General features: G+C 37.8%; 1 protein-coding gene, 1 long non-coding RNA gene and 1 pseudogene across 2 annotated transcripts; all 3 read left to right on the top strand.

Annotated features, from left to right (window-relative positions):
* The first annotated feature begins 982 nt into the window (after positions 1 to 982).
* On the top strand, positions 983 to 1,735 carry LOC148292327 (uncharacterized; annotated as a pseudogene).
* A 10,507-nt stretch (positions 1,736 to 12,242) lies between these two features.
* LOC110759407 (leucine-rich repeat receptor-like protein kinase PXC1) lies at positions 12,243 to 14,415 on the top strand. Its single transcript, XM_021961458.2, has 2 exons — positions 12,243 to 13,435; positions 13,670 to 14,415. Exons 1-2 carry the CDS (start codon positions 12,316 to 12,318, stop codon positions 14,395 to 14,397), a joined length of 1,848 nt encoding a protein of 615 aa, XP_021817150.2. The 5' UTR covers positions 12,243 to 12,315; the 3' UTR covers positions 14,398 to 14,415.
* A 512-nt stretch (positions 14,416 to 14,927) lies between these two features.
* LOC110759497 (uncharacterized) lies at positions 14,928 to 16,914 on the top strand. Its single transcript, XR_002527132.2, has 3 exons — positions 14,928 to 15,146; positions 15,537 to 15,623; positions 16,578 to 16,914. It is a non-coding gene; the product is annotated as an uncharacterized LOC110759497 (long non-coding RNA).
* The last annotated feature ends 5,486 nt before the right edge of the window (positions 16,915 to 22,400 follow it).

A 22,400-nucleotide genomic window follows, 5' to 3' on the forward strand; every position in this document is an offset into this window, starting at 1 on the left:
TTGGAAAAATGATTGGAGTGGGACATTTAGGCTACTGGTTTTTGTAACATACGACGACGGTTGATGGACCAAACCATCCTCTAAATTTTCATTATACATCGGTTGTTCATTTACTCCCGTCGTCTGAATTTTTGGTATTTGGTAGCATAAAGACGACTGTTTCTACACTAACCGTCATCTTTATGCTACCTAACCAAAACTTGTTCATCATATGCAATACAAATTCTGGGTTTATGTAGCCTAAAGATGACGATATCTCCAATAACTATCGTCTTTAGTCTACATGAACCCAGAACATTATTCTTCAAAAAGCAATACAAATTTCTGGGCTTAGATAGCCTAAAGACGACGGTATTTCGAGATGCCGTCATTTGAATTGCTATAACACGACGATTATTTTGTACATATCGTCGTCTAATTCTTGTTTTTTTTTTTCAATTTATTCTCTGCTATGTGAATATAGTGGTGTTTCATTACTTGTCTTTTCACTTTATTATATATATGATTTTATAGTGTGTGAGATGGATAAATTATGGATGCATGCGGATAGAAGATCGAAGGCATATGAGTTAGGGGTGGAAGGATTTTTGAATTTTGCAGTAGAAAATCTTGGAAATACAACTTCTATTCATTGTCCATGTGTTAAATTTGGGAATATTCGATTGTTTGGGGTTGAAATTATAAGGGACCGCTTATACTTTGATGGAATTGATCAAAACTATAAGATTTGGACATGGCACGAAGAACCTTGGGAATGGACTACTAATATTAGTAGAAATGTAAAAGAACATGAGCAAAGTAGGTTCAGTTTTGTTTTTGAAGAAGTAGGGATGGATGATAATGATTTAGGTGATATTGGATCTGATCCTTATGAGTTTGCTAATGTGATTGGGGATGGAGATGAACCCTTATACCCTGGTTGCTGTAAGTACACAAAGTTGTTGACTTTGGTGAAGTTATATAATTCGAAAGCAACACAGGGATGAGTGATGTTTGTTTTACATAATTATTGATACTTCAAGGAGATTTGCTTCTAGAAGGAAATACACTACATTCCTCTATGTACGAGGCAAAAAAGACTTTGTCTGCTTTGGGGATGAGTTATGAGAAAATCCACGCATACCCCAATGACTACATCTTGTATAGGAAGGATTATGAAGATTCAACTAATTATCCTACTTGCGGTATCTCGAGGTGGAAAGAAGGCAAAGATTCAATATTAAAAGAGGGTGTGCCAGCGAAGGTGGTGTGGTATTTTCCGCCAATTCCACGGTTTAAAAGGATGTTTCAACCACGTAAGACAGCTAAGAGTTTGACTTGGCATGCTAATAGAAAATAAGTTGATGGTCATATGTCTCATCCAGCGAATTCCCCGTCTTGGAAACTTGTTAATGATAAATGGCCCGAGTTTGGTAAAGAGCCGATACAGTTCTTTAAGAGCAGATACAGTTATTGGCCAGTTATCTTAGTTACATATAATCTCCCACCATGGCTATGCATGAAACGGAAGTTCATGATGTTGACCTTATTGATTTTCGGTCCTAAACAACCTGGAAATGATATAGACGTCTACTTAGAGCCTTTGATTGATGATTTAAAATCCCTATGGGATGGGATTAGAAGAGTGTATGATGCACACATAGGAGAATACTTTACACTCAGAGGTGTATTACTGTGGACAATTAATGATTTTCCTGCCTATGGGAACTTATCTGGTTGTGTCGTTAAAGGATAGCTTGTCCAATATGTGGTGATGATACACCTAGTCACATGTTGAAAAATGGCCACAAAATTTGTTACATCGGGCATAGAAAATGGTTGCCAACATATCATCCATATTGGAGGCAGTGTGCAGCTTTTAATGGGAAACTTGAATATGGCACGCCTCTCGAGCCATTAATCGGAGAAGAAGTTATGCAGATGGTTGAAGGTATTAATTACAAATAGGGCTCCAAAAATGGGGGAAGTGTTGGTGAGAATGATGGTGACAAAGTTTGTTGGAAGAAGAAATCAAAATTCTTTGATCTCGAGTATTGGAAATACCTTCCTGTGAGGCATGTCCTAGATGTTATGCACATTGAGAAGAATGTTTGCGATAGTATCATTGGTATATTGATGGAGATCCCTGGAAAAAATAAAGATGAGATTGCTGCTCGGTTAGATTTATTGAACATGGGGTCAAAACTGATTTGCAACCCGAGTATGGAGAAAGACGTACTCGCTTGCCTCCAGTTCCTTGGAATTTGTCAAGAGCAGAGAAGAGAGCGGTTTGAAATTCTTTCTATGGTATACCTTGATGCAATTCTTTGAAGACTTCTTGGCCTTAAATCTCATGATTGTCATACCTTAATGCAACAATTGCTCCCTGTGGCAATTCGTTTTGTTTTGGAGAAGCCTGCAAGGTATGCAATTTTGCTTCTTCTTCAATGCTATATGTAAAAAGACAATAGATGTTTTCAAGCTAAATAATTTGGAAGAAGATGTAGTAGTTACTCTGTGCTTGCTTGAGAAATACTTTCCCCCTTCATTCTTTGATATCATGGTTCATCTAGTAGTACATCTTGTCAGAGAAGTTCGTCTATATGGGCCAGTTTATTTTAGATGGATGTATCCGTTTGAAAGATATATGAAAGTGCTAAAGGGGTATGTTCAGAACCGTACTCGTCCCAAAGGTTGCATTGTTGACGGTATATAGCTGAAGAAGCTGTAGAGTTTTGCACCGAGCATTTATCTCATGTTAGTACAGTTGGAGTGCCATCAAGCCAGAAAATGGGAGTTTCAAAGCAGCACAGGGAGCTTCGCTGATTAGGACCTGTTGAACCAGGGTCATCTATATGGCTTGGAGAATACGGAGGAAGTCCTACCTTATATCGAGTATGAGTTTTATTCTTTAAGTAGCCATTTTAAATATTATTCCTTATGTTTATCTTATATACAAAGGACCGTAATGCTTGATTTTTTAGTGTTAATGTAGGGAACATATGATCCACATCAAGACCACTTATCCAAAATTTAGAAAGAGAACAAAGTGGCTGCAAGATAAGCACAATAGCACTTTCATTCAATGGCTACACTTTAAGGTATATGTTATTGAATAACATATTGAACTTTTAATTTTCTTCTTTCTATGTTAGATTGAATTAAGATATATGACTAATTTGCAGGTTCAAAGTGATCTTAATGGGGAAGAGAATAATGGCGTTTCAGAAAATTTGAGGTGGCTAGCAACTAGTCCAAGCATGGCAGTGCCATCATATAGGAGCTATCTTATTAATGGTATTAAATTTAACACCAAGGCACAAGATGATGTGCGAACTGTCCAAAATAGTAGAGTTTATTTACTTGCACATACTATGCATGTTGCTAGTGCCAAGGATAAAAACCCTATTGTCTCCAATATGGGTTTTTATGGTGTCATTCAAGAAATTTGGGACCTTGACTACCAAAAGTTTAGAATCTCAATCTTGAGATGTGATTGGATAGATAACACTTCGAGCCTTGTAGTCAACGAACTTGGATATAGGAATGACCAATTTGTTATGGCTTCTCAAGTCAAACAAGTATTTTTTGTTGATGACTCAATGCATCGTGGTTGGTCGGTAGTGTTATCAATGCCTAATAGAGAATATAATGATATTATTGGTAATGATGTGCTAGGTGATATTAGAATTGAATGTGAGCCATTTACTAGAGGGATACCAAATGTTGACACATTTGATGACCTAGTGGGTGAGTTTGGGAGTGAAAATATTAGAGATGGGTGTGAAGATATATGGATTGATTGATTGTTGTAATGTATGACATTAGTTATGCAGTTAATTGTATGACATTAATTAATAGCTCTGTATATCATTTTAATTCTGATCACATTTTCATTATGCAGGCTTTCGGCACGACAAATCAAAATTAAAAATACTGGGTTAAAGGTGTAAAATACGACGGTCCAATTAAAAAAATCGCAAAAACAGACGTCTAAAAAATAACCAACGTCGTATTTTTACAAACAATGTGGAATGACAATGCGAAAGACCGTAAAGAAATAAAAACCGCCATTTGAAAAAGAAAACACATCGGTTAATTAAAATTAAATTACACGCGGCTAATAGATATAACCAACAACGACGGTCATGCAAATAATTCACGTCGTAGACGTAAGAATAACACGACGGAACAGTTCTCCAACCGACAAATTTTAGGATAACACTACTTCCACCGATTAATAATTACCGTCATCTAAAGTGGGAAATAAAGGCTACTCAGTTCCATTAACTGTCGTGACAGCTCTTCTCCACGTCGGTTGGACTAAAACAATTGACGTCTCAGAGAATACACACGTCAAAAAGAGTTATAAAAGCGACTTTTAAAAGGAAAACCACGTCAAGGCCTATACAAAAACCGACGTGGTAAGAGATGTAACAACGTCAACAAATTGGATTCTTGGGACATAGTAAAGAACTTAACCATGACCGATATTTTACATTAACCGCCGTTCAAGCAATAATCCACAACGTTTATTTTCCTCTTCACGTTGGTTAGGCTAAAACAATTGACGTCTCAGAGAATACACACGTCAAAAAGTGTTATAAAAGCGACTTTTAAAAGGCCAACCACGTCAAGGCCTATAAAAAAACTGACGTGGTAAGTTACAAAACAACGTCGAGAAATTGGATTCTTGGGACATAGTAAAGTACTTAACCACAACCTATATTTTACAGTAACCGCCGTTCAAGGTTTAATCCACGGCGTTTCTTTTCCTGTTCACGCTGTCAAAATCATTTTTAACGTTTGTGGGTAACCACAAGAGTCGTTGTTAGGAATTATTACGTCGGTTTTCAATAAAGGTGTGCCATGTTAAATCTTTCAGACGTCAGTGTTTTAAAACAAGCGTCGTCTAACTTTGTCCAAGGGGCTTTTTTTTACCATTTAAACGTCGGTTCTCGCAAGAGACAGACGTGGAAAACGTTTAACAAGTCGGTTTTTTCCTCGTGGTGACTTGGAAAATGTTATAAGCGTCAATTAAGGTACGATTTTTGACATGTAATATGCTTTACATGTCTGTTCTTTTTTGTAAGCGTCGTCTAAGTTTGTCAAAGTTTTTTTTTTTTTTTTTCTTTTTTGATATATTTTAGACATCAGCTTTTTTATTTAGGGAATGTAGTATATGTTAACGGTTTCTATGTTATACACGACGGTATTCCTTCAAATGGAGATGTGGATAACTTTTTTTACGTTTGTGTTTTCCTTAAACCGTCATCTAATGTTGTCGAAGTTTTCCTTTTTAGCTATTTATATATTAATTAGACGTCGGTTTTTATTTTGGTATGACGTTGAATGTCTTAACGACGTCGGTGATTTGCCGTCATTGTTTTATATGTCAAAAGATGGTGGTCGATTTCATGATGGTTTGAAAACCTTCTAGACGACGGTGGATTCTCGTCGTCTATTTCAATTTTTGTAGTAGTGAATTCTAAGGAAATAATATATAGTAATCAAAGAGGCAAGAACGTTGCTTTAGATACATAACGTACACAAAGTAACAAGTCCATGGATTAAGATATAAATGGAAAGTGGTCTAAAGAAGTTAGATGCACGTGACCTTTCCATACATATGAATATCGTATCCTAAAATGTTCATGGTCATAGGATCACCAATTGGACAATGGTGACCCGCAAAGACTGATACACATTATGTCTGCTCAATTGGGAGGATGACTAGTCTCAAGTCATTTGTGTAGAGACATTGAGACAGATGTGTACGTGCTCTATAGAAGATGGAGTCCACTGAACGCGATCAACTCTAAAATTCTTGTATGGAAGCCTTACTCACAAGTGTCAAACAAAGAATTCTAAGTTGTGATAATGCAAATTAATCCTTAGACCTGAGACATCACAGTTGTCTTGTGTATATGTTGTTTCTCTCTGAGAGCACTATACAGTCGTATCAAAATGATGTGACTTAAAGGTGTTCCTCAAGATTCTTAGCATGTACATAGAGACAGGTGAATGTGCAACAAGGAATCTCTGCTCTTAGTAAGAAGAGAGAATACTCTAAAGATATGATTCATGAATCTTTGGCCAAAGTATCGGATGGAAATTGAAACAAGAACGTTTGCAATTTCATCAAATTGAATCATATAATCTAGAGATGTCATATTAGGGATTTTGACACAAGTTTACCATATCCCGAGAATATGACATAGAGTATTGAATTAGAGAAGGATCGAATTGCATTGTAATCACAAACTGACTAGGTTCTCCAAATGAATTCTTTTTAGTTTGGGTAGCCATGACATACTACTAGGTGTCACTCATGGTTTGTGGAAGCCCTGTAAGATTTAACTAATTATAATTAGCCTTCGCCAAAAGGGAGAATTGTATGGAGAGATACAATTCACACTTGATTCAGAGTGAATCATTCACACCCACTGCCTCGCTAATTAGAACCTATAAGATCGCACACCGAAAAAGGAATCAATTGGGAAATTAAGAAGAGAATGAATGATTTTGTGACTTGGTCAACGTCAATGTGAAAGTCAAAGGTCGAAGTCAAGAGTCAAAGGTCAAAGCTCAAACGGTTGACCCGACACTTGACACGGTCAACTAAGGATGACCGGGACCAACACTCGTTGGACAAGTGAGTGATTAAATTAGTTAACTCACTAGAGTAATTAAATTGATTAGATTAATTTAATTATTCCATTAAAGTTTGATAACTTTAATTAAAGGTCCCATATGACTTTAAAGGAACCATATGACTTGGAAATTCAAAAGGGATTTGACCATATGGACTTAGGCACATAAGTGACACATTATAGGATTAATGTGTTGGACCAAGATAGCACAAAAGATGACACACAAGGGAGGATGTGGCTACATTAGGGCATGAGGGTATTTTTGTCACTCTTGTGATATTTTTTATCCTATAAGTGTGTAGCTATGGCATCCTATCATCCAAGGGTTTTCAAGTTGGTGAAATTGGAAGAGAGAAAACATCAAGCTCTTTCTGCCTAACCCCTTGAATGTATCACATCAAGTGAGGGTGCTAGCACCACTCTTCACTTGTTGTCTACTCATTCTCTCATCCCTTTCAATCCTTGGTGAAGAGCTTTGGGGAGGTGCATATCTTTGTACCTATTTGGAGAACTACAAGGTGGAGAATCAACATCAAAGGGAGAGCCAACAACAAAAAGACCATATCCTCTACTTGAACACTATTCTTGGTTTCAAGATTCACTACAAGGGTATGAACATCTTATCTTTCTCTCAAATAGGATTTAAAGAGTCTTTGGTGCACACTTTCATAGACTTATAAAGATTGGGACCAAATGAGACTTGCATGAATTCCTAGTTTATTTAATGATTCCGCTCTTACTTTGATTTCATATTAGATATGGCATGCTCGGTGATTTATACTCTCAAAGTTTGGTTGTAGAGTTTTTAGAAATCTCTACACAACACCATTCCCACAATATTCCCTTTCATGTGCATGGCAGGGTGATGTTTTGGATGAGCTTCTCAAAATGCCCTGTTGTCGGGAAGGGGACCTTCCAAGTGATTGTAAGATATGTCAACATACAACAAGCCGTGCATGTCTTCGAAACTTGATGGTATGGAACCTGAAATATTGTTGTGGGAAAGATTGAGCATCTCCAAACTCTCCATATTGCTCATTGTTGATGGTATGCTACCTTCAAGAGAGTTATGACTTAAATCCAGTTCGTTCAATCGAACTAACTTTCCCAACTGAAGTGGAATTGCCTGAGATAATTTGTTGTTACCTCAAATTCAGATGGTATAATTTGAGCAAGTCACCTAGAATGCTGGGAATTGAGTCACTGAATTTATTTGTTGACAAGTCAAGATAATCAAGATCAATCAATTATCCGAATTCAAAGTGTATACAACCTGAAAGTTGATTTCCATTCAACATAAACCTCTCCAAAAAAGTCAATCTCCCGAATCCCATTGGAATCAACCCAACTAAATGATTCGAAGAGTGATCTAGCTCATGCATTTGGGTTGTAGTGCCTATCTTAGGTGGGATGCTCCCGTTAAGGTTGTTTCTCGCAAGTCGTAGGGTTGTCAACTTTGGGCATTTTTGCCAATTGTGTGAGATTTCTCCAAAGAAGTTGTTATGGCTTACATCTATAAAATGAAGATTCGGATAAACGCCAAAGTCTTCAGATATATTGCCTATCAATTGGTTATGGTTAAGACGGATTTTGAATAAGCTGGTGCAGTTTTTCAAGCTTTTGGGGATTGGACCAGTGAAATAGTTTTTGGTTGCTGAAGAGTATGTGAGTTTTCCACCTTGGCAAATATTTAGGGGAAAATAACCAGACAATTGGTTTCTATCCAACGCCAGTTCAATCAAATTCTTGAGATTCTCTAACTCTTGGGGAATGGAGCCAGAAAGTTGGTTATCGAGTAGGAATAAGATCTCCAAGTTGCTCAAGTTAGCAAATGAGGCTGGAATTGAACTGTTGAGTTGATTCTTACTCAAGCCTAGATTTACAAGAGATTTCAAGTTCCCTATCTCCTTGGGAATCAAACCAGAAAGTTGATTGTTATTCAAGTACTAAGTGTTTAGGTTTATTAAGTTACCAATATTTGCAGGGATGAGACCACTTAAATTGTTGTCGGACAACTCTAGATTTACAAGAGATTTCAAGTTCCCTATCTCCTTCGGAATCAAACCAGAAAGTTTATTATAAAAGAGACAGAGATGGGTAGGAGCAACACAAAGAAGAGACTAACCGCAAACTGGCCAGGAAAGAAAATAAACAAAAAAGACCCAAGCACGCCGTATCATCTCAACATTGACAAAAAAACCTCCTATAAAAACATAGTCCTTGAGACAGGTGGAGAACCAAAGATCAGTTAAGGGGAGAACGAAGAAAACACCATGTAACAATAACAAAATTGGCTTAGCCACTTAACTTGAACACGAGGATCATGCATAAGAGAATTCACCAGATACCAAGCCCACGAATGCTCCAAGAACACATTAAGGGGGGTGTATTCAATTCTAACTTTTAATGACTTTTAATGAGTTTAAAAGTCTGGAGGTATTCAATTGTGACTTTTAAATAGTCTTTGAAAGTTTAGTTGTATTCAATTGGGAGTTTTAAAGAGTATTTAAAAGTTTTGAGGTATCCAAAATGTTAATGACTTTTCAATACTTTGTTAAATAAATGACTTTTCAATACTTTTAAAGCTAATTCTTACTACCAAAAGTCTTGGTAATTTACACAAGACTTTAAATCGTATTGGGAAGCTGAGAAGATAGAAACAAAACGTCTCCAATTCTTCTTCCCTCATTATATCAAAGCAGCACGCAGACATCTGTTTTCTTCAAAGAGCTCTACTTTGGTTTCCCATCTTGTCATCTTCCTCCAAGTTAGTCGTGTCCACACGTTACTTTTTACTTTCCCTCTATTAATGAATATTTTTTCTATTCTTTCCCTCTGTTAGTCGCATCCATATGCTATGTTTGTATACAATATATTATATTATTATTTTTTGCCCCTAAACCCATTAATTTATTATTTAGGTATTGTTTCTTTACCCATAATTCTTTAGGTAGATAATTTTTTCATATAATATTCTCAATTTGATCATGTATTGGGCTAGGAGAATTGCTGGAATATAGACTCTTGTAATCTGACTAGTTTTGTTGATTTGTGAGTGTTTATGAAATATTATTGATAATTGAGTACTATTTATTTCTTTTGATAAGAATATGTTACTTATCTATGTGATTAGATTTCATAAATAAAAATTTAAAAGGTGCATTGGATGCATTTTACCAATACGCTATTATGAAAATATACACAATTAATAAGGATTTGTACGTGTGATATAGTAATTATCAATGGAAGAATCACAACGGGGAAATGACAAAGGAAAGAGCAAAGTTAATGGGGGTTATAAATTGTGGACGTTGGAAGAGGGCAATGAGTTGCTACAACTCATGGTTGATGCCGCCAATCATGGATGGCGTGATAGTAATGGAATGCTAAGCAAGCAAACGGTTGAGAAAAAAATTCTTCCTGCTCTTAATGCAAAACTTGGATGTGAAAGGAATCATTCACAATACTTAAGCCGATTGAAATGATTTAAGCAACGATATAATATTTTTTTCTGAGTTTATGCATCATAGCTCTGGGTTCAGGTGGGATCCAATCACAAAGAAGTTCACCGCTAGTGATGAAGTGTGGAAAGATTATATTAAGATGAGCTTCTATTTTCGAAAATATATTATATGATAATTTATTATTTTGTATGTGTATGCATTAATTGTATGTATTTTTTTTCCAGGAGACTCCACTGGGCTAGTCTCCATAGGTTTGTCAAGAAGGACAACAACATCACTTGGATTTGTAGTTCCCATCGCAAAGTAACCAACCAAACCCGTAAAGATGGGTAAAAGGATGGTACCCAACAACCCTAGTTGCCAAAAACCTGGCCCAACACCGTGAAAAGGAGAATCAAAGCTATAAACCCTCGGTGAAAAGCCACCCACGCCAAATCTCTGGACAACGGCCATCTTCTCCTGAAGGTAAGGCTTGAGATCGCAAATCAGACGACGAAGGGGGCGTGAGGAAATCCACCTCCACTGTGACCGCCTACCCTAACAAAGCAGCTTGCACCATGGTCGTTGTTGACTTGGAGACTATTGGCACAATAGTAGAGCAGACCCATTGAAACCACCATACCAAGTCAACCACCAAAGACGTTGACGCACCGAGGAGAAAAAGAAAGACGAAATCAATGCCCAAGATCTAAGAGAGACATCAACGAGACCAGCACCCCAGAGTCGAAGAGAGTAGTGATGGTAGCGACTCCACGTGGAAGAAAAGTGACTCGGCGCTGTCAAGTCGAGGAGGGTGATAACAGCGGATGAATGTGGATGAAAACGAGCATGGTTTGGCTGAGGAGGGGATGACGGCTGAATCTGAAAAACCTAAACCCTAATATTTGACGCACAGCTCTCGTCGTGTAGCGAGAGAGTGACCCCTTGTTTTTTGCACTAGCCAATCAATATAAGACTTATTTAAATTATAAAGGATTTTGCTTTCGGCTTTTACGGAAAGAGGAAAACTATAATTTTTTAATAACATCAATCATAGTCTGATACATGCAAAAAAAGCTCATTAAAATTACGTACACAAAAAGAAAAATTTAAGTACACATATAAGATTGTCATTTGTGTGTAAAGTGGAAGGACTCCTTGCATTTAATTAAGGAGCCGAGTATTTTCCTTATTTATATATTTTCAGTTATATATATACCATTCTCGATGTTATATAGATTTTTATGCAATTATTGAGAATGAAAATATTATAACGCGACTATTCCACATAAAAGTTTGATTTTAGTTCAAAATGATCAATAGGCGTTCTATTCTTTTCTTTGGCGCAGATGGGCCATCCTGGATTTGAACTAGAGACCTTGCCGGTGAAGAAAATAAATGAGTTTTATTACGGGACATCTCATGACATTCATATTGTTCTATTATGTGCCTTTGGTAGACCTCATAAAATAATTGTTCTAGTATATGAAATATATCCACATTACTCCATATATACGTGTACTAAACAAAAGTGATTTTCCCTTATAATGGTACATTGTCAGCTATACATACCGCTGTCTAGAATCCTTGAAGTATACATTATAATTCACTTGTACAGCCTACGAGGCATCATTATATGCAAACAGTAGGCCACAAGAAAATAGACATGTGCATATTATATATAGACGTACGGGTCATTTTCAAGTTGATTAATTCTAGCGGGAAAATCTGACGGACAACAATGTAAAACAGCCCTCCTATAGGTTTCTCAGCAAGAAAGTGCAACAAGATAAACGAATACCAGCTATCCTTTGTTTTTGTATCCTCAACATAGAAACTGCAAGGGAATAGAATTTTATGAGAATATTTTCTTTTTCTTTTCAATTTCTTAGCTACTTATCGTCGAGGTTTTCAAGTTCCTAGCTGCTTTGAGTCTTTATGCCATATAAATGATGGCTTCTCAATCATCAGTAGTAATATTCATGACGATGAAATATTACCTTCTTGCCATTCTTCTTCTGTGTATGCTGCACATGAGATGCTCTACAGCCCAAGTAGCTGGATATATTGGAAAGGAGAAGGATGCTCTCGTTGCCCTCAAGAACAGTTTCAACTATACGTACCTAAACACTAACTGGATGGGCGCTCCTTGCTTCAAGAGTGAGCCCTCAACTTGGTACGGGATTCAATGTACTGGTTTCAATGACATTGGCCGCGTGACTGGAATTGTGTTGGAAAATATGCCACTGAACAGAAGCATCGACGTCTTCGCTTTCACCAACTTGGCTGAGTTGTCTACCCTAACCTTGAAGAACAACTCTCTGTGGGGAAACATGATGGATTTTTCCCTCAATCCGAAGCTGACGGATATCGATCTTTCGGACAACATGTTCTCTGGGCAAATTTCACCATCGCTTTTGAGCCTTGGGACATTGGAGTCATTGCAGCTTCAGGATAATGGATTCAGCGGTCCAATTCCTTGGTTGAAGCAGTCCACCTTAAAAGTATTCAATGTCTCAAACAACAATGTCAATGGATCGATTCCGATGACTCAAGCTCTCCAAGCATTTGGCTACGATTCGTATTCTGGCAACCCAGGGTTGTGCGGCAAGCCTTCTCCGATTGCTTGCAACTCTTCTAACATTGATGACAACCCAAGCCCCGCTGATTCAGTTGATAAAACTCCCAAGTATAGGAATAAGCTCAGTTTGTACATGTTTCTTTTGGATGCTGCTGGTCTTGTTGCTCTAGTTTTGCTTTTCATTCTATATTTCAAGAAATCGCATAAGCTGAAGAAGATGTTGAAGGAATTTGAGAAAACTAAATCATCAGCATCAATGATCAATAATAATAATAATATTGATCAGGAGGAAAAAAATGATGTTGGCGACGATAAAACGAAGACAGAAGGTCACCGGGATCCAATAACGAGACCTAACCCTGCGGCACAAGAACATCAGACTAAGAGAGGTAAGCTGGTGTTCGTTCGTCCCCAACATAATAGTGAGGGGTCTGTTGGGAATCAAATGACAGATCATGAAATATTTGAGATGGCAGATCTGCTAAAAGCCTCTTCCGTAGGGTTAGGTAAGGGAAGTTTTGGAAATAGCTATAAAGCAGAGGTCACCATTACCAATAACGCAGTGGCGGGGGGCAGGCAAGTAAAGCAAGCAGTGGTTGTTAAGCGGCTGAGGGATCTGAAGCCACTAGTTAACGAGGAATTTACAGAGCCGTTGCAGCTGATTGCCAATCTGAAGCACCCCAATTTGCTGCCCCTTCTTGCTTACTACTTGTCCAAGGATGAAAAGTTGCTGCTGTATAAATACGTTCCCAACGGAAATTTGTTTAACCGAATGTTTGGTACGTACCTCTGATCTGAGTGGGTTGGAATTAATTTATCAATTAATTTGATATATATGTAAACTTTGCTTAATTAATATTTATGAATTACAAAAGGTAGTTAGACCAGTTGGCCAAGACAGTGTGCACCTGCTTCTGTGCACTCCAGTTGTCTCTCCAGTTGTCTCTCTGTACATTAGAGTAGTTTTGAATATGGCCTTACTTAGGAATTGTTATTAATTTATCTATATGCAGGAGAAAGAGGCCCGGGTCGCATTCCATTTCGATGGAGCTCAAGGCTATCAGTTGCTCGAGGCGTTGCCCGAGCACTGGAGTATCTCCACCACAATGCGACATCGGCAGCTCAAAGCAGCAGCAGCACTGCTCCTCATGGAAACCTAAAGTCGTCAAACGTTCTTCTTGACGAGAACGATGGGGTTCTTGTTTCTGATTATGGCTTCACTTCGCTGGTTGCACTTCCAATTGCAGCTCAGCGTATGGTGTCGTACAAATCACCTGAGTACCAAAAGACCAAGAAAGTTTCAAAGAAGTCTGACGTTTGGAGCTACGGCAGCCTTGTTTTAGAGCTCTTGACCGGAAAAATCTCAGCTTGCACAAGCCCACCAGGTGCGAATGGCATAGATCTTTGCAGTTGGGTTCACCGAGCAGTTAGGGAGGAGTGGACGGCTGAAATATTTGATATGGAATTAACTGTGCGCAGAACAGCCGGCAGTGGGATGCTTAGACTGCTAAAAATTGCAATTCGTTGCTGTGATCCGTCGCCTGAGAAGCGACCGAAAATGAAGGAAGTGGTGAGAGAGGTAGAAAGTATAAGACTTCTTCAATCAGAAATAGTTGAGGATGAAGACTTGTCATTGGATCCGTCCTTAACCGATGATTCCCTGTCAAGCACTGCCCCCGCCCCGCAAGAGTCAGCTAATAGCTTGGGACATTGCTACAACGTTGCTACATTCCGCAATTAAACCAATGCTTTGTTTATTGTATCATACTTTTTCAAATCTGGACAAAAATTATAAGGCTTATTTTTTTATATACCCCTGAAAGTGTATTTGAGTCTAACTTTGTCCCCTGAAACTCATTTTGTCTCACTTTACTATATTTTTCATGCATAGTTGTCTCACTTTACCCCAATTTTCACAAAATATTATTAAAAATTAAAAATTCAAATTTTAAATCAGATTAAATATTAAAAACATTAATATATTTATATAGGAAAATTAGGTATTAGACATAGATAACTTTACTTATTAGTATTTAAGACATTTGATATTTTGGTTTGGGTTTTAATACCTAGAAAAGAATTGTTATTTTGGATTAGGCAAAAGAGGAAGACCAGACTTGTTGACTCACCTTACATTAGTCATTAAAAAGACAATTATACCCTTTTCATTTAAAAACCTAACCCAAATTCGTTAGTTTCTCAGATCTCTCTCTCTCTCTCTCTCTCTCTCTCTCTCTCCCCGCGTCTTCTCCCTTTCTCCTCCCCTGTGTTTCGACCAACACCGACAAAACCCCCCAGCCACTGTCACGTCGGCCACCTAGCCACCGGACCGGTCAAGTTTTGACCGGCGTCGCACCCCAAGCCAGCTCCGACCTTCCTCCTACCTCTGATGCTGCTGTTTTGCCGGAAAACCCCGGTTTTGATCGGATTTTTACTCGGTTTTCCAATCCATCGATCTCTCTCCTCCGGCCCTCAAATCCTTCGATTGAGGTATGATTTTCTAGCTAGTTTCCATTGTCTTCTTCATTTTTTTTAATAATTTTTTTGGTTTATTTGCCTCTGTTTGTTTGCAATCCTATTTTTTTTGGTTTATTTGCCTCTATTTTTTTTTTTTCTACAGAATTTCAGTCGTGTTTATGGTTGGTGTTTTCTATCCTTTCCACATGTTCACCTCACACCTTTTAATGAGATTATCCTTTTCTTTGGCCAGTAATGGCTATTCATAGCTCTGATAAGTAGGGCTCTTAAAGTGTATCTTTGGGTACAGTTATATATGAACCTTCAGGTCCAATTTAATGTCATTTCTTTTAAGTGAAAGTGGCTTCTCAATTGGTCATTTGTTTCTACGAATTGCTTATTAATTTTGTATGTAACCTTCAGGTCAAATTTTGCATGTTTGAATTTTCAAGGCTTTTACACTGCAGTCTTGGAGAAAGATGATGTGTTGATATCTGTAGCATCAATCAGGTAGTACTGAAATGAAGCTATTTGTAGGGAGTTGATTTTCCAGTTTTCGTATAATTTTTTTTGTTAGTTGCTCAGTTCTTGTGATATTAATTTCATATCAGACTTCACATCAATAAAAAAATCTCTTGTTTAAATCTCCAGCTTGCATCCTTATTATTTAGTCGTTGGTATCTGTTGTCATGGTTTTTTTACTTTTAAAAAAATTGTTCTATTGCACCAATATCTGTCGTTGAAACTGTTCTATTGCAAAAGTTTAATTCTTTGGATTCTTTTAGCATTCAAGAATGCCGTTCGAATATAAAATAATTGATGGATCACATCATAGGAAAACCTGATGTACCAAATGGTTTCTCATATCTTTTCTTTTTTCTGTGTGGAGAACATTAATTAGGTTGCATTGACATTGACTAGACCTGATGGTTTGGTGGTTTTCAATACTTGGCTTTGACATCTTTGTGCATGCATCACTATCAGTTTGGTACATGTATTTGGTTCTGCATACCCACACTCTGAACTTTTCTTCTGCATTGCAGAAAACAGAAACTGCATTGCAGAAAATGGAAACTGCAATGCAGAAAATGGAATGTGCAATGCAAAAAACAGAAACATGGATAACCTATTTTACATTCTAGATGGTTTTCAGTCTGATTCCCTCTCTCCCAACATGTTTTGAATAATAAAAAAACTATTGTTTTGTTTTGTTTAACTTTAGAGCTGAGCATTTTTGCCCAGTCTCAGCATTTCAGTTCCTATTTTTGTATTGCAGTTTCTCTTTCTGCATCGCAGTTTTTTTTTAATTTTTAAAACCGTTGATCGTTTATATAAATATTGTATAATTGAATAAATATTACAAAGTCAAGTTTGGTGTAGTGGTTTGTGAGTGAGCCCTCTTCCTTTGAAGGTCAAGGTTCGAGTCCCTTTAATGACACAAAATCTTCTTTTTTTAAAAAAAAGTGAATAAGGGGCAACGAAGTTGGTCCCATACAGACGGTGGCGGTCGGTGACAGCGGTTGCTGGCTGGCGGCGCTGGAGTCCGGCGGTGGTAGGTGGCCGGTGGCGATAGGTGGCCGGCGGTGAAAGGTGGTCGGAGGTGGCCGGCGGCGGCTGGTCGGAGGTGGCCGGCCGCTGGTGGTTGGCTGGATGTGGACATGTGGCATAGTATGCTTGCCTCAGAAGGAATGGCATTGTGTGTAATTTTGATATTTTTAAATGATATTTTTGTAAAATTGGGTACTCGTTTTGGTCCTTGGCCTTATGCTAATTAGATGAAATTGTATTCCTATCTTCCAAATTAGTAATTATATTGTATTTTAAAACTAAAGCTCCCTTTGTATTGTTTGGGAGATGGGTAAGGCAAGGGAGTGGGTTGTGGCGGGTGGAGGTGGTTTGGGTAGTTGGGGAGAAAAAAATATATAAAGGGACCATTAGCACAGAGAGAGAGAGAGAGAGTGTGTGGGTCTACGGGGGGGACTGAGGTTTGGGCCGCTGGTAACACATAGAGAGAGAGAGAGAGAGAGAGAGAGAGAGAAGAGGAGGACGGAAGCAGAGGGGAAGACGAATGGGGAGGAAAGGGGGACAGGGGTAGGGATGCATTTTTTGTTTTTGTTTTAAGCTTCTTTTTTCTTATAAATTAATTTTCTTTACAATTTTTTTATGGATCTCAAGTTTCAAATTATTTTTAATATTTAATCTGATTTAAATTTAAAATTTTGAATTTTGAATTTAAAAGTAATATTTTATCAAAAATGTGGTAAAGTGAGACGAGTATGTGTGAAAAATGGGGTAAAGTGAGACAAAATAAGTTTTAGAAAGCAAAGTGAGACTCAAATACACTTTCAGGAAACCAAGGTGGTTGGTGTGAGTAGTTCGGCACTCTCATTCCTTAAGAGAGGTCAGGGGTTCGATCCCTGCTCTCGTATGGAATCACCACTTTGGCCAGCACTTTACCCTTTACGGGTCGACCCGGTGTGAGCGGGATTAGTCTGGGTTGTGGTTAAGTCTTAAAGGTGCCACCCATAATTGGGACCCATCCAGAACCACCTCGTGGTTTAGACCCAAAAAAAAAAAAAATATACACTTTCAGGAATATATCAAAAAATATGCCAAATTATAATTGGCTGCACTAGACAACCTATATATATACTTCGCAAGTGCTAATTATTAGTTACTAAATTAATGCGAACCACTTGTTTGGATTGAAAATCATTCCCTCAAATTCTCGCAAATCAAATATTGTTCAGTTACTATTGTGATAAAATAAAGGGGTTTTTGTAAAAATACTATTTGAATTTATACCTCAGTTTCAATTTGTCACATTAAAGAAATATTTAAGAGAAATGCCACCTTAATTTTTCAAAATCCATGATTTGTCATCTGATTTTAACACCATCCAATTTTCCATCCATTTTAAAGGTATTTTAGTCTTTCCATTTTCAAGGGTATTTTAAAAATGAAAAAATTATTATAATTTTTTTTATATATCTTTTAAACAATTAAAATTAGAAGAAAAAAAAAATCTCACCTTCCCCCATCCCATGTGCGCCACCGACTGCGCCAACCAACCCCGCCCACCTTGAAATCCATTCCCCTTTCCCTCATCACAACCCCTTCCTCCTTCTCTATCTACCATGAAACACCTACCCTCAGATCCACACACAAATTCCCTCAGCCCACCCAAACCGAGTCCACCTTTTTCTTCTTCTTTTTTCTTTTTGGTATCTTTCCATATGCATATTGAAATTTTTTTCATTGTCATGCTCAATGAACACCATGAAATTTTTTATGCATGCTGAGAGAGAGAGAGAGAGAGAGAGAGAGAGAGAGAGAGAGAGAGAGAGAGAGAGAGAGAGAGAGAGAGAGAGAGAGAGAGAGAGAGAGAGAGAGAGAGAGAGACCTATACTTCAATTGTTTTGCTTCCGCCGCGCCACGCTACGCCGCTCGCTCATCCCATGACAATTGGGGTTGGGGAGAAAGTGAGAGAGGTCTCTCTTTTCTCTCTTTTCTTTCTTGAAAATTGAAAGACTAAAATACCCTTAAAAATATATGGTGTTAAAGTCAATTGACAAATCATAAATTTTAAAAAATTAAGATGATTTTTCTCTTAAATTTTTCTTTAAGGTGACAAATGAAACTAATAACAATTTTTATAATAATAGTCAAATGGCTAAATGATTCTAGACACTGCACCACACTTCTTATAGACAGCGCGAAAAAACGCTATAGAAGATTATAATAGTGAATATATATAACTTACTTTTTCATGAACTATAATTTGAGTTAGATCTTTCGAAAATGTTCTCCAGCCAAATTTTCTGACAACATAATGTACTTATATTGTGAATCTGAAGCATGTTTAGCGACATGAACATCCAAACTAAATTATTATTCATGTTGATTGTTTTATAAGTCTATCAATAGAACATACCCTTTATCTCTATTTATGAATAACAAAATAAATTTTTTATATATCATTTATATATCATTTTGCAATTTCAACTTTGGCTTTGTCGAAGTCACGATCTGGTTCTTTGTCTGAAACTTCTTTACCCGGATAAAAACTTGTTTGAAAGATTATCCAACGTCTCTTTTGGAAAGTCAAACAGAAAATCGCATGGGCTGTGTCGATACTGGGCTTGAGTCCTTGTGCAATTTTAGATTTTAAGATAAAAAAATCCCTAAATGGACTTTTGTCCATTTTCGATTCAAACAACTACAAAAAATCAGGTCAGACTATAATGAGTGGAAAGTTATGAGTGGTAAGTTATAAGGGGTTCACTTTATAGCCATCAGATCAATCCAAAGGCTAGGGAGAATTGAGATAAAGTTTTGCAATCGGGTAGGTGAGGAACCCAAACCCGAATTTAATATCCAGCATTGAAGTTGGTCCCAAAAAAAAAAAAAAAAAAGAGGCAAGTTCGAAGTTTGAACAGAAAAAATCAGTTCGAAGTTTGAACAGAAAAAACCCATCACTCTAAAACCCATAGCTCTGAGAAACTGCTAAGCTCTGAGAAAAGGTTGAAGGCAACGGTTAACGATGGTTGAAGGCAACGGTTGAAGGCAGCGCAACTCCATTCTCTAAACCCTGAAAAAGTATTTATTTTGAGTGGAAGGGACAAAGGCGTGGATTCCGAAACAGTGAAGTGGCGAAGCAGTGGAAGGGGAAGGAGAGAAGCCGTATTTGTTGGAAGTGAAAGGTTCCATTTGTGGAGCAAAGCCGCACAAAGACCCCACACAGACACCTTGCGATTGTTCAATAACCAACATTTGGTGAGTAATTTATGGAATTTGAGTTTAGGGTTAGAGTAAAGGTTTTCCCCAATTTGTACCATCAATGTTGTTGGATTTGGCATCTCTTCCTTGTGCTTCACTTGCATGTTAATTTTTGCTTGTGTATATGTTAAAAAATGAATGAAAATCAAGTCAACAACATGTTAATAACATGTCAATAACATATCAATAATGATATGAATAAGATAATGGTGTTGAATTGGAGGAGACCCTCAAGTCAATAACATGTCAATAACATATCTCTGGCGCTAGAATATATATATTTTTTGAAATAAATATTATTTCCCTTGTTGCTAAATTTGCCTGTGAAAAATGAGAAGATATAATAATAAAGTCATGAATAAAAGTGCAAAGCATTTGAAATGAAGGTTGATCCATGATCATAGTGGCTGACTGAAGAAAAAGCTAGAAAGAAAGAAGGATGTGGCAATGGCTTAGCAAGCAGATAGCAGAGCAGATGCTTTGCTTTGCTTCCTTCCACTATCTTTCTTATTTATTTATTTATTTTGTGTTGTGTATGAGATGACAATAATTGTCATGTGTGTGAAGTGCAGAACTTGCCTAGATTGCACTCACACTCACTCATGCATCAACCATTGATTGGAGTTTGTATCCAAAAATAAAACACATGCTATTGGTTGTAATTCACAGAATCATTGCATTAACAGGTATTTGCACAAAATTTGTCATATTGCTTTGATGATGTTAAAGGCTGTGATTAGTAATCCCTATGCGCATGTACTTCATAAAATTTGTAATGTGCCTGGTTGACTAGTTATGTAAATACTAAATACCAATATGATTGTGCAAATACGTGGTGTTAGTATATGTGTTAACGTTATTTCATCTTGTATTTTAGGAAATGGGATCCAACGTGCAGCTGGTATGGCCAGAGTCAGAGGCATATGCGTCACGGGTGAACAACTGCTCACATGCAAATTCAACCCTAGCTGCAATTCGAGCGAAGTTGAGTGCGGAACAATTAGAACAATTCAAGACATCATGCTTTCGCCATCTTCTGAATATAGACAAGATTCAGTTTAGCGGGCAGATTGTGCATGGAGTTGTGTTGCGTCGAGTCGCGGGGCAGGGTGTGAAAGACTTGGATGGACTGAGTTTCTTAATAGGGTGCGACGTTGCTCAGTTTACTCGTCAGGATTTCTGTTTGATCTCGGGGCTTCGTTTTGGGGAAGTGCCTGAAGTTTCCAGTGGAGAAAGTGCTGAAATTAGACTTCAGAAAAGATATTTTATAGACGAAGGAATTACATGCAATGCTTTAGAAGAAGCATTTATGAGGTGCAAAGAGAGAGATGACGTCTACAAGCTAGCTCTTGTTTACTTTGCTGAGTTAGTGGTTTTGGGAAGGGACAAGCATTTGAACATCAATGTAAATTACCTGACCCTTGTAGAGGACTTGGATGCGTTCAACAGGTATCCGTGGGGTTCGGTGTCGTTTGACAAAACCCAAGACAGTCTATTTTCTGCACCAACAAAGTATACGAAAAGCTTTGAAAATGAAGAGGGAAGAGAGAAGGGGAAAAGTAAGGTAACGGGAACAAGCCAGAAAAATGAGAAGGGCAAGAAGCATAAGCATGGTGAAGTGCAAAGGGGTGGGTGGAGTTTTAAAGGTTTCACGTATGCTTTCCAGGTACATGGTAATAATGTTCATGTCAGTTATGCTTTGTGAACTTTAAAACTTAAATAATGACTTTTGTCCTGTGAATTGTGTAGATTTGGGTATATGAATTAATTCCTAGAATGGTGGACCTGAATTACTACAAGGTTGTTGATCCAACAGCTGTCCCGCGTATTTTGCGATGGAGAACGACTAATTCTATGCCCGAGATGAGGAAGTTGAACAATTATTTTTTCCAGAGCAAAGAGGTTTGGTTTGCAGCCCTTGAAACTGTTTATAAGATTCAATGAAATTATTAAGTAGAATGATTGAATATGAATATTGTCTGTATTCTGAAACAGTCAGTTCAGTTGCGGGCGCTACGTCCGAGTGAAGAGCAAATGAGACAATCATATTGGAGTTGGCCACAGGATCGCCCTGCTGTTGTCTCGGCAGAGTCAATTCCTTCTTCATGTGCTGATCTTGATGAGTTGAACAAGCTGGTAAGCTTGTTGAGGTCCGAGTTGTTTCAACTAAAGCGGGAAAATGACGTCCTTGAGTTAAAGGTCATACGGATGGAAAAACTTTTGGACCACTGTGTAGGTCCTCAGTTTGAGCAGGAAGTAAGGAGGGACCTAGCTTTACTGAAAGAGAGGACGAATCGTTGTGCCATCTCACATCTATTTACGGGATCTGACGAAATGGATGATAGTGAATGGGATGAAGGGCCAAGTAACGGATATGAGGGAGAGGAAAAGGACGAGGAGGGGATTGAAGGGGGTGAAGTGCAAAGAAAACCAAGTGAGGTAGAGGAAGCGCAAAGGAAAAGAAAAGAGGGAGAGCAAGTGAAAATAAAAAGCAGCAAGGGAGAGGAA

This window comes from Prunus avium, chromosome 8 (assembly GCF_965620075.1).
Source record: "Prunus avium chromosome 8, drPruAviu1.hap1.1, whole genome shotgun sequence".
Taxonomy (NCBI): Eukaryota; Viridiplantae; Streptophyta; class Magnoliopsida; order Rosales; family Rosaceae; genus Prunus; species Prunus avium.

Coding starts and splice junctions, on each gene's coding strand:
- LOC110759407 (XM_021961458.2), top strand. CDS start 12,316: ATGCCACTGAACAGAAGCATCGACGTCTTCGCTTTCACCAACTTGGCT. Junction 13,436..13,669: donor TTTGTTTAACCGAATGTTTG/GTACGTACCTCT, acceptor ATCTATATGCAG/GAGAAAGAGGCCCGGGTCGC.